General features: G+C 44.4%; 1 protein-coding gene across 21 annotated transcripts in view; it reads left to right on the top strand.

Moving 5' to 3' along the window:
• NFIA (nuclear factor I A) overlaps positions 1-13,398 on the top strand; it is a 507,433-nt gene that overhangs the window by 371,665 nt on the left and 122,370 nt on the right. For all 21 annotated transcript variants that reach the window (XM_073544603.1, XM_073544612.1, XM_073544611.1 and 18 more), the window contains one exon: positions 7,637-7,711. In XM_073544603.1, the coding sequence (XP_073400704.1) occupies positions 7,637-7,711 (75 nt within the window). The remainder of the gene's footprint in view (positions 1-7,636; positions 7,712-13,398) is intronic.

The following is a 13,398-nucleotide window of genomic DNA, read 5'->3' on the forward strand; positions in this document are numbered from 1 at the left end:
AGAACGGAGGGCGCGGGTAGGGTGGTATACTGAAACAAGGGAGGAGATGTAGGGTGGTGCTGAGCCATGGAGGGCTTTGTGGGTGAGGGTAATAAGTTTATACTGAATTCTGGAGTGGATGGGTAGCCAGTGTAATGACTGGCACAAGGTAGAGGCATCGGTGTAACGATTGGTGAGGAATATGATCCTGGCTGCAGCATTCAAGACAGATTGGAGAGGGGAGAGTTTTGTAAGAGGGAGACCGATTAGAAGAGAGTTACAATAGTCGAGACGAGAATGAATAAGAGAAACAGTAAGAGTTTTTGCAGAGTCAAAAGTAAGAAAAGGTCGAATTCTAGAAATGTTTTTGAGGTGCAGATGACAAGAGCGAGCCAGTGATCGAATGTGGGGGGCAAAGGAAAGCTCGGAATCAAGTATGACCCCAAGACAGCGGGCATGTTGCTGGGGAGTAATAGTGGAACCACAGACGGAAATGGCAATGTCGGGTGTAGGTACATTAGTAGCGGGAGGAAACACAAGGAGTTCAGTCTTTGATAGGTTCAGTTTCAGATATAGTGAGGACATGATATTAGACACAGCGTTTAGACAATCGCCAGTGTTTTCTAGAAAGGCTGGCGTGATGTCAGGAGAAGAAGCGTATAATTGGGTGTCATCAGCATAGAGATGGTACTGGAAACCAAATCTACTGATTGTTTGACCAATAGGGGCAGTGTACAAGGAGAAGAGGAGGGGGCCTAGAACCGATCCTTGAGGAACCCCAACAGTAAGAGGAAGGTGAGAGGAGGAGGAACCGGCAAAAGAAACAGTAAAGGAGCGGTCGGAGAGATAGGAGGAGAACCAGGAGAGAACGGTGTCCTTGAGGCCAATGGAACGGAGCATAGTGAGGAGGAGCTGATGATCCACAGTGTCGAATGCTGCAGAGAGATCCAAGAGAATTAGCATGGAGTAATGACCATTTGATTTAGCTGTTAGCAGATCATTAGAGACTTTAGTGAGGGCAGTTTCAGTGGAGTGTAAAGAGCGGAAACCGGATTGGAGAAGTCTCATTATTAGGCCAGGACCAGGAAACCCTTCCCAGCGGGCAGCGATCTGGCCTGGGATTGTGGAGCCCTTTGTCGGAAGCCGCAGCGCGGAGTTATCTATTCACCCATTGCCACTTCCAGCTGTTGTCATTGAAATCCCCACATAATCTCTCGGGGTCAGAGGACTGTCATCCATGACTGCGGTTCTCAAAAGGTTATGCTGATTTCAGTTGTCAAATATTGCCCCCTTTTCTCCTTTTTTTCAATAACCACCATTCTGCCTTTTCAACAGGAAAGATTCAGCCAAGAATTGTATTACATGAATTTAGAGTCTTAAAAGTGTTCCCTCATTGTAGGAACACGACATGCTCTGGATGGGATCATTCATTCCTCTATTGCGGGAAGACGTTTTTTCTTCTTTCCCGAGATTTCTTTGAATACATTTTGCACGGGACTTGGGTCGTCTTAGATCTCACACAATAGACGTCTGCCTGACTGGTAGGAAAAGCCGGGGCTTTACTGGTACAGCCAAGACATGAAATATTATATGACGGACATGTTATCAGCCACTCCAGAGTCATCTCATTAACAAGCCAATTACAGAGATTAAAAGGACATGGCCACCTCTACGCACCAGAATATATAGATATATGTACTGAATAAATCAAGATGATCAAAGTTTTGTTTACATTTTTTAGTCATTTTCATATTATTAACATGTCTATCCATCCTGTAGTTTCCATCATTCCACACTCTTTCCTTCTAGGTGTTACAATTTCATTGTTAAGGAGTGTATATTATTACATTACTGATCCTGAGTTACATCCTATATTATACCCCAGAGCTGCACTCACTATTCTGCTGGTGCAGTCACTGTGTACATACATTACATTACTGATCCTGAGTTATATCCTGTATTATACCCCAGAGCTGCACTCACTATTCTGCTGGTGCAGTCACTGTGTACATACATTACATTACTGATCCTGAGTTATATCCTGTATTATACCCCAGAGCTGCACTCACTATTCTGCTGGTGGAGTCACTGTGTACATACATTACATTACTGATCCTGAGTTACATCCTGTATTATACTCCAGGGCTGCACTCACTATTCTGCTGGTGCAGTCACTGTGTACATACATTACATTACTGATCCTGAGTTACATCCTGTATTATACTCCAGAGCTGCACTCACTATTCTGCTGGTGCAGTCACTGTGTACATACATTACTGATCCTGAGTACATCCTGTATTATACTCCAAAGCTGCACTCACTATTCTGCTGGTACAGTCACTGTGTACATACATTACATTACTGATCCTGAGTTAGAACCTGTATTATACCCCAGAGCTGCACTCACTATTCTGCTGGTGCAGTCACTGTGTACATACATTACATTACTGATCCTGAGTTACATCCTGTATTATACTCCAGAGCTGCACTCACTACAGTCATGGCCAAAAGTTTTGAGAATGACACAAATATTATATTTTCACATGATCTGCTGGCCTCTGGTTTTTATGTGTGTTTGTCAGATGTTTTTATCACATACAGAAATATAATTGCAATCATATTATGAGTAGCAAAAGGTTATATTGACAGTTAGAATGAGTTAATGCAGCAAGTCAATATTTGCAGTGTTGACCCTTCTTCTTCAGGACCTCAGCAATTCTCCCTGGCATGCTCTCAATCAACTTCTGGATCAAATCCTGACTGATAGCAGTCCATTCTTGCAAAATCAATGCTTTTATTTTGTCTGAATTTGAAGGTTTTTGTTTGTCCACCCGTCTCTTGATGATTGTCCACAAGTTCTCAATGGGATTAAGATCTGGGGAGTTTCCAGGCCATGGTCCCAAAATCTCTATGTTTTGTTCCCTGAGCCATTTAGTTATCACCTTTGCTTTATGGCAAGGTGCTCCATCATGTTGAAAAAGGCATTGTTGATCGCCAAACTGCTCTTGGACTGTTGGGAGAAGTTGCTCTTGGAGGACATTCTGGTACCATTCTTTATTCATGGCTGTGTTTTTAGGCAAGACTGAGAGAGAGCCCATTCCCTTGGCTGAGAAGCCACCCCACACATGAATGGTTTCAGGATGCTTGACAGTTGGCATGAGACAAGACTGGTGGTAGCGCTCACCTGGTCTTCTCCGAATAAGCCGTTTTCCAGATGTCCCAAACAATCGAAAAGGGGATTCATCAGAGAAAATGACTTTACCCCAGTCCTCAGCAGTCCACTCCCTGTACCTCTTGCAGAATATCAGTCTGTCCATGATGTTTTTCCTGGAGAGAAGTGGCTTCTTTGCTGCCCTCCTTGAGACCAGGCCTTGCTCCAAGAGTCTCCGCCTCACAGTGCATGCAGATGCACTCACACCTGCCTGCTGCCATTCCTGAGCAAGCTCTGCACTGCTGGTAGCCCTATCCCGCAGCTGAAACACTTTTAAGAGACGGTCCTGGCGCTTGCTGGTCTTTCTTGGGCGCCCTGGAGCCCTTTTGGCAACAAGGGAACCTCTCTCCTTGAAGTTCTTGATGATGCGATAGATTGTTGACTGAGGTTAGAGTGATCAATGAGTGGAACAGGCTGCCACGAGAAGTGGTGAGTTCTCCTTCAATGGAAGTCTTCAAACAGAGGCTGGACAGACATCTGACTGGGATGATTTAGCGAATCCTGCATTGAGCAGGGGGTTGGACCAGATGGCCCAGGAGGTCCCTTCCAACTCTACGATTCTATGATTCTATGATTCTATGAGGTGCAATCTTTCTAGCTGCGATACTCTTCCCTGTTAGGCCATTTTTGTGCAGTGCAATGATGACTGCACGTGTTTCTTTAGAGATAACCATGGTTAACAGAAGAGAAACAATGATGCCAAGCACCAGCCTCCTTTTAAAGTGTCCAGTGGTGTCATTCTTACTTAATCATGACAGATTGATCTCCAGCCCTGTCCTCATCAACACCCACACCTGTGTTAATGGAGCAATCACTGAAACGATGTTAGCTGGTCCTTTTAAGACAGGGCTGCAATGATGTTGAAATGTGTTTTGGGGGATAAAGTTCATTTTCTAGGCAAATATTGACTTTGCAAGTAATTGCTGTTAGGCTGAGTTCACACGTGGCGTTTTTTTCGCGTTTCCGCGGCAGTTTTAACCGCGCGATTTTGCCGCGAAAACGCGAAAAATAAGCATCCCATGCATTCCTATGGGATTCCGCAATGCTGTGCTAATGCTGCGGTTTTTACCGCGGCGGAATCGCTTCGCGGTAAAAACCGCAGCATGCTCATTAATTTGCGGAATCGCGGCGATCCCGCACCCATAGGATTGCATTGTTCCGCTTACTTCCCGCATGTGGCTGTGCCCACCATGCGGAAAGTAAGCAGAACAATTGCGGATGGTACCCACGGTCCGGAGGAGAGGAGACTGTCCTCCGGGCTTTGGGTACCATATCCCTGTAAAAAATAGAATTTAAAATAAAAAATATTGTTATTCTCACCCTCCGACGTTCCGCGCAGCCTTCCCGCTTCTCTTCACGCTCCCGTTCCCAGTAGTCCTTTGCGAAAATGCCCGCGATGGCGTCCGATCTCGCGGGATCGCGAAGTCTCGCGGTAATTCGCGCGACGTCATCGCGAATTACCGCGAGACGTCGCGTTCCCCCGAGAACTGAAGTCATCGCGGGCATTTTCGCAAAGGACTACTGGGAACGGATGCGCGGGACGTCGGAAGGTGAGAATAACACCATTTTTTATTTTTTTTTTACATTCTATCTTTTACTACTGATGCCGCATAGGCAGCCTCAGTAGTAAAAAGTTGGTCACACTTGTCAAACACTATGTTTGACGAGTGTGACCAACCTGTCAATCAGTTCTCCAAGCGATGCTACAGATCGCTTGGAGAACGCTAGCATTTTGCAAGCTAATTACGCTTGCAAAATGCTAGTTTTTCCGCGGGAAAATCGCGGGAATTTAAAATGCGATTTTCCCGCGGACTGGAATTCCGGAATTCTCGCGGTAATTTCCGCGAGAGTTCCGGTACGTGTGCACTTAGCCTTAAGCTGATCACTCTTTATAACATTCTGGAGTGTATGCAAATTGCCATTAGAAAAAATGAAGCAGTAGACTTTGTAAAAATTAATATTTGTGTCATTCTCAAAACTTTTGGCCATGACTGTATTCTGATGGTGCAGTCACTGTGTACATACATTACATTACTGATCCTGAGTTACGTCCTGTATTATACCGCAGAGCTGCACTCACTATTCTGCTGGTGCAGTCACTGTGTACAGACATTACTGATCCTGAGTTACATCCTGTATTATACTCCAGAGCTGCACTCACTATTCTGCTGGTGCAGTCACTGTGTACATACATTACAGTACTGATCCTGAGTTACATCCTGTATTATACTCCAGAGCTGCACTCACTATTCTGCTGGTGCAGTCACTGTGTACATACATTGCATTACTAATCCTGAGTTACATCCTGTATTATACTCCAGAGCTGCACTCACTATTCTTCTGGTGCAGTCACTGTGTACATACATTACATTACTGATCCTGAGTTACAACCTGTATTATACCCCAGAGCTGCACTCACTATTCTGCTGGTGCAGTCACTGTGTACAGACATTACTGATCCTGAGTTACATCCTGTATTATACTCCAGAGCTGCACTCACTATTCTGCTGGTGCAGTCACTGTGTACATACATTACATTACTGATCCTGAGTTACATCCTGTATTATACTCCAGAGCTGCACTCACTATTCTGCTGGCGCAGTCACTGTGTACATACATTACATTACTAATCCTGAGTTACATCCTGTATTATACTCCAGAGCTGCACTCACTATTCCTCTGGTGCAGTCACTGTGTACATACATTACATTACTAATCCTGAGTTACATCCTGTATTATACTCCAGAGCTGCACTCACTATTCTGCTGGTGCAGTCACTGTGTACATACATTACATTACTGATCCTGAGATACCTCCTGTATTATACTCCAGAGCTACACTCACTATTCTGCTGGCGCAGTCACTGTGTACATACATTACATTACTAATCCTGAGTTACATCCTGTATTATACTCCAGAGCTGCACTCACTATTCCTCTGGTGCAGTCACTGTGTACATACATTACATTACTGATCCTGAGTTACATCCTGTATTATACTCCAGAGCTGCACTCACTATTCTGCTGGTGGAGTCACTGTGTACATACATTACTGATCCTGAGTTACATCCTGTATTATCCTCCAGAGCTGCACTCACTATTCTGCTGGCGCAGTCACTGTGTACATACATTACATTACTAATCCTGAGTTACATCCTGTATTATACTCCAGAGCTGCACTCACTATTCCTCTGGTGCAGTCACTGTGTACATACATTACATTACTGATCCTGAGTTACATCCTGTATTATACTCCAGAGCTGCACTCACTATTCTGCTGGTGGAGTCACTGTGTACATACATTACTGATCCTGAGTTACATCCTGTATTATACTCCAGAGCTGCACTCACTATTCTGCTGGTGCAGTCACTGTGTACATATTACTGATCCTGAGTTACCTCCTGTATTATACCCCAGAGCTGCACTCACTATTCTGCTGGTGCAGTCACTGTGTACATATTACTGATCCTGAGTTACCTCCTGTATTATACTCCAGAGCTGCACTCACTATTCTGCTGGTGCAGTCACTGTGTACATACATTACATTACTGATCCTGAGTTACATCCTGTATTATACCTCAGAGCTGCACTCACTATTCTGCTGGTGCAGTCACTGTGTACATACATTACATTACTGATCCTGAGTTACATCCTGTATTATACCCCAGAGCTGCACTCACTATTCTGCTGGTGCAGTCACTGTGTACATACATTACATTACTGATCCTGACTTACATCCTGCATTAGACGACCCCTATAATATAAAGGGTTGCTCTCAGTTATGCCTGGTTCAGTTGCTGTCAGCTGCAGCTGCCATTTTTCATTCTGACCCTTTTCTGTGACGTTGGGTCCCATAGTAGGGTATATGTAAATATATCCCCCCCATAATTAAGGGGGAGCATGGGATCCCCTATGCTGCAGCGCTTGCGCCTGCGCGCCTCGCTGACTGTTTTCCAGCTGTTGCAGTGAGATTTCCCTTATGTAACCTCAGACGGGGAGACGGGATCTTGCGATTTAGTTTGGTTGGAACGTGATTCCAGATAATCCCAATCAGATGTTACTGAATAGAAGAGCTTTAAATCTCTCAAGGATCTCAGTGCTCCCTCCTGGAGGGGGGACACCTCGGCCCTGATCTGCTCATGTGTTACCAGTCACACGGGGTTATCCGGGGTAACGCATTATTAAAACTCTTTCTGTTCCACATTTCCTGTTGAGTTGCCGGAGCATTATGGAGCCATCCAGGTGCCGATACTTTATCCCTTTTCGAATCTTCTGAAAACACAAACCGCACAATAACTCAGCCGGGCTGAGCGCTCTGTTTATGGTGTTTATCGTCCGTGTCCATTTATAAAAATCAATAAAGTTATGCGCGATCTTTCAAGTGCTGGAAGATGACAGGCGGCCGATTGAAGGATTAATTGCTGCTTTTGTGCTTCTATTTTGCAGGACATTTGGGCTTCCAAGACAGCTTTGTGACTTCAGGTGTTTTCAGTGTTACAGAACTTGTCAGAGTGTCGCAAAGTAAGTAGCAACCTCCTCACATTGGGTTTTTTTCCTCCTTTTTTTTCATGCACAAAGTAGAATTTTTTTGGGATACATCCTCATCCTTCTGAGTTTGACACGCAGCAGATCCGTGCTGGTTTTTTGCAGCGTACATTGAATTGAGCTGTGGATTTGACTCCCCCCCCCCCCCCAGCATGACAACTTATCCTGCGGATTTGTACCGTAAATGCAAAGGGTGAAACTTGCAGATAAAATCCACACCTTCTGGTGAGATTCCACAGTATGGACGTCACCATATGGATTCATAGTATTATCATTTTCACGATGCACTTTTTCATTTCCTGGCCGAAGCATTAAGGAAGATCTACTGATGTGTTTTGCACTTAGACCTTGTTGCAAAATGGGGCTCATAACGTCGCATTAAGTTTTAGGCCTAGTTATGTGTTTACGTGGTCAAGATGCATGGCGGTGTGAAAACATGCCAAACTGTGCCGAAATTTTATGCACAAAAAGAAGTATAAAGCAAGCCAAGTAATAAGTAGAATACAGATGGTCAAATATTTCCAAAGACGCTCCAAGGTTATCATCCGCCATGATCCATAAAGTTAGCGCATTTCTGAATGTCTAAAGGCCCCGTCCCAGCGATCCCACCAACGATCCGACATGGATGGGATCGCTGGGACATCGTTAGGCTGATCGCTGGTGAGCTGTCACATAGACAGACCCTCCAGCGATCAGGACCAGCGAGCAAGCTGGTTTCCGAGCTAAACAGCGGATATCTAAGAGCCGGGCGGCTCTTAGATACCCGATGTTTACATTAGAATCCAGCGTCGCTGATCACTGGTCTCTCGCTGTCACACGCAGCTATGCGTGCTGGCCAGCGGGAGACCAATGATCAAAAAATGTCCCAGGCCGATCAAGCACGATCAGCGATACCCGGTAAGGGGGTCGGTCGCTGATCCCTGTCACACACCGCTATATTGCTGGCGAGATCGGTGTGGCGCCACAAAATGAGTGATCTTGCTGGCGATATCGCTGTGTGTGATGGGGCCTTAAGTTTGCACCCTCTGATGGTGCGCAGGATTAGCGTGATATAGGGCCCAACTTTGGGACTCTTTACGTACAGCGAATATTGCACTTTATTATGTAGATTTATCCTGACATGGAAGCGGGGCTTTCGGGTGGCTTTTTCTATACAGTTGGAATTGCTGACATCACCAAGGCTCAGGGCGACACAGGGGGCAGAGGATCAGACTACGCTTTTTGTAGTCTGTAACCATGGAGCTGCACAGGTCCACATAGGCGTTTTATACAGTAAATTGTAGGACATTTTTTATCATCCAGGCATATCAAGTGAATCTTGTATGTGAAGTCGCCGTGCATACTCTCCATCTCCTATTCTGTCGGATTATGGTAGGATACATGTGCCGTCCCTCTGCTCCGTAGACGCAGGAGTTTGGGTTTGACCTTTTAGAGAATGCTGATGTCGGCCGTATGAATGGCACCGCTCAGCATGATCGTTACCAGCCTGTCAATATTCACTAAGCACAATGAATTAGCAGGAGTAGTAGCTCTCACCATTCTGGTCGATTGATTAGAGGAGCGATCATTGCATTCTGCCCGAGTGTCGGACACGAGACAAGTGTGGAAGCCGAATCCTTATGTCTCTGAACGGCAGAGCAAACCCCCTGAATGTTCCTTACAAGATGTGTAAAGTGTGGGGCAAGGGATTAGGGATGATTTGGGAGGAAGTACATGTTTCCCAGAATATCTATAAATTAATAATAACTATCCAGTTTTCAGTTGCAAAATTGCAGCAGGTCATAACGCATTGTTACTTTTTGTTTTAAATAATGTGTAAATTTAGCATATTCCAGATCACTATTCAACCATCAACTTAGTAGCATAACTGTGATTCTTTGGTTGTTGCAAAACTACAACTCCCAGAAAGCCCTGACTGCTACAGTTGTTGCATATTTGCCCTAATAGGAGCAATGGAAAAAAATGCAGCTGGCTATGGTTATAAGTTATAACCCCCATCGTGCCCTATGGCTGTCACAGCACATGTGGAGTTGTTGATCTGCACCAACTGGACCGTCAGCCCTTGTATTAGCTTTATATAAAAAGGAATATATGTTATTCAGGGTCTGTAGAAAACCACCTCAAAGTATTGCCATAAAGGCCATAGGTGTAACTCAGTATCTCCTATCCATGTAGGAGACCAAGAAATAGCGGAACAAAACATTAGAAGGATTCAGAGGACTATTCCAGGTTCTAATTGTTTTTTTGCAGTATCCACTTCTCTTATTTGTGTTCTTTTGATACGTTGTATTTTTTCATGTTGCCACAAGTTGGAGCATTTAAAGAGACAGTAACAAACTATTTTCAAGGATATATTACAGTCAATACCGGTGTTTGTTTCTGTATTAGCAATCCTTAGGATTCATTTTCCCTCCATCCCCATCAGCTGTATACTCAATGTGTGCACAGTACTATGGATACAGCGCCAGGAAGCAGTAATGTATATACTGCGCTGTGACCTCTGCCGATGTCGTATAAAGCCATTTTGTATAATTGCTTGAAAATTTACAGCGTGAGCGGTGGAGGCGAGAGGCAGATAGGACGCAGCGTCTGACCTCATACCGGGTATAAATACTGGGTCCCAAAACTAATCTCCGCTCTTTAGATCCATCCATAAAACAGAAGTCCCTAAAAGGGAAATAGATTGCAATGTGCGGATTAGGTCCATGTGACCTGCATGCTAAGAAAGTCAATGACTGTTTCAAAATGTGAAGGACGCCCAATACCCAAGCCACTACCACTTACATTGGGGAACTTGGAGAAAAAGGTAGATTTTCAGCACAGCTGTCAAGGTAAAATCAAATAGCTTTTACTGAAAAAAGTTAAGGCTTGGTTAAAAAAAAGAAGAAACCTCATGGACTGACGCGTTTCTGGCGTACTGGGACTCCTTTAGTCCCAGAATGGGACTCGCTTAGCACTGTGAATACTGGCGGTTCTAGAACACTACGGCCCAGAATTGTTCCCATGCCAATTCTTTTCAAGAACTAGTACTCCAAGCCACCACTGACCTACAGGAACAGGGACCATGTACTGTACCTAGTACTACAAGTTCCCTGCACAGACTGTCACTGACCACTGAGGTCTAGAACCATGCATTCCTAAACCATTGGTGTTGGAACACTACAAGTCCCATCTTTGAGGAGCGATCTGTAACCAACCAAAGCTTAAAACGGTTTCCAAAGCAAGATTGGTGAAGGACTATTACTCCCAGCATTTCTAGTCCAGGTCACACTGACACTGTTATCTCAAACCTAAAGTCTCTTTTCTTTTATGGAGTCTCATACCGTTGTGCTCAAAAGTTTACATACCCATGCATAATTTTTGCTTTCTTGGCCTTTTCTTTAGAGAATGTGAATGACAAGTGGTTGGGTAAAGCCATTTATTGTCAAACTACTGTGTTTTCTCTTTTTAAAATCATAATGACAACCCAAAATGTCCAAATGACCCTGATCAAAAGTTCACATGCCCTGGTGATTTTGGCCTGATAACATGCACAGAAGTTGACACAAATGGGTTTGAATGGCTACTAAATGTAACATCCTCACCTGTGACCTGCTTGTAATCAGTGTGTGTGCATAAAAGCTGAGTGAGTTTGTGGGATCCAGACGGACTCTTGCATCTTTCATCCAGCCACTGACGTTTCTGGATTGTGAGTCATGGGGAAAGCAAAAGAACTGTCAACTGAAAGAACTGTCAACTGATCTACAGGAAAAGGTAGTTGAACTGTATAAACCAGGAAAGGGATACAAAAAGATATCCAAGGAATTGATAATGCCAGTCAGCAGCGTTCAAACTGTGATTAACAAATGGAAAATCAGGGGCTCTGTAAAAACAAAACCACGGTCAGGTAGGCCAACAAAAATTTCATCCACAACTGCCAGGAAAATTGTTTGGGATGCAAAGAAAAGCCCACAAATAACATCAGCTGAAATACTGGAGTCTCTGAAAACTAGTGGTGTGGTTGTTTCAAGATGCACAATAAGGAGGCACTTGAAGAAAAATGGGCTGCATGGTAGAGTCGCCATAAGAAAGCCATTACTGCGTAAATGCCACAAAGTATCTTGCCTACAATACCCAAAACATTACAGAGTCAAGCCTCAAAACTTCTGGAACAAGGTAATTTGGAGTGATGAGACCAAAATTGAACTTTTGGGCCACAACCATAAACGTTACATTTGGAGAGAGGTCAACAATGATGAAAGGAACACCATTCCTACTGTAAAGCACAGAGGTGGATCCCTGATGTTTTGGGGATGTGTGCGCTACAAAGTCACAGGAAACTTGGTCAGAGTTGAAGGAAAGGTGAATGCAGCACGTTATCAGCAAATACTGGAGGCAAATTTGCAATCATCAGCCCAGAAGCTGCGTATGGGACATACTTGGATGTTCCAACATGAAAACGATCCAAAACACAAGGCCAAGTCAACCTGTCATTGGCTACAGCAGAACAAAGTGAAGGTTCTGGAGAGGCCATCTCAAGGGGGCTTTACACATAGCGATATCGCTAGCAATATCGCTAAAGCGTCACCGATTTCGTGATGCAGCAGCGATATTGCTAGCAGTAACGCTACATGTGATACTTACCTCCGACCGGCTCCCCCGCTGGCTATCGCTGATCACGCGAGAATGTCCTGGGCCGTTTCCTGTCGTCGGCTTCCTACTGGTGCCGACGAGCGATGCGCGCGCGGGTGGAGGACATCAGCATCGCCGCGTCTGACAGGTAAGTAAAGACTGCTGCTTCGTCGCTGCTGAGATCTGCCTGTTTGGCAGCTCACTAGCGACCATTTAGCGATGCACCAGCGATCCTTACCAGGTCGTATCGTGGTCGGGATCGCTGGTGCATCGTATGTAAATGTAACGGGGCCCTCAGTCTCCTGACCTCAGTATCATTGAGCCACTCGGGGGAGATCTCAAGCGCACAGTTCATGCTAGACAGCCCAGGAATTTACAGGAACTGGAGGCTTTTTGCCAAGAAGAGTGGACAGCTTTACCACCTGAGAAAATAAAGAACCTCATCCACAACTACCACAAAAGACTTCAAGCTGTCATTGATGTTAGAGGGGGCAATACAATGTATTAGGAAATGGAGTATGTGAACTTTTGATCAGGGTCTTTTGGATGTGTTGGATTGTCATTAGGATTTAAAAAGAGAAAACACAGTAGTTTAACAATAAATGGCTTCACCCAACCACTAACCATGAGTGGAGAAAAATGGTGTTATCATTCATATTCTTTGAAAAAAAGCCAAAAAAGCAAAAACTCTGCCGAGGTATGTAAACTTTTGAGTACAACTGTATTTAACACTGTATACATACACTTTATAGGCACTTGGGAAAGAAGTATAAGAGCTGGACATATTGAAAACCCCAAATGTTACATGATTTTCAGTAGTATATGGCAAGTTAACAAGACAGAAGAATCCACGCCTTCAAAATGTGGTGCTGGAGAAAAATCTCATCAATACCATGGATGGCAACAAGAACAAATATATCACTTTTGGAACAAATCAAGCCAGAAATGTTACTTGATGCCGGGATCACCAAGTTACAACTTGCCTATTTTGCATGCATCATACGAAGAGAGCAATCACTGGAGAAGGACATAGCGGTCAAGTCGAAGAGGAA

This window comes from Dendrobates tinctorius, unplaced genomic scaffold, assembly GCF_039654945.1.
Source record: "Dendrobates tinctorius isolate UK_male_01 unplaced genomic scaffold, ASM3965494v1 ptg000138l, whole genome shotgun sequence".
NCBI lineage: Eukaryota > Metazoa > Chordata > Amphibia > Anura > Dendrobatidae > Dendrobates > Dendrobates tinctorius.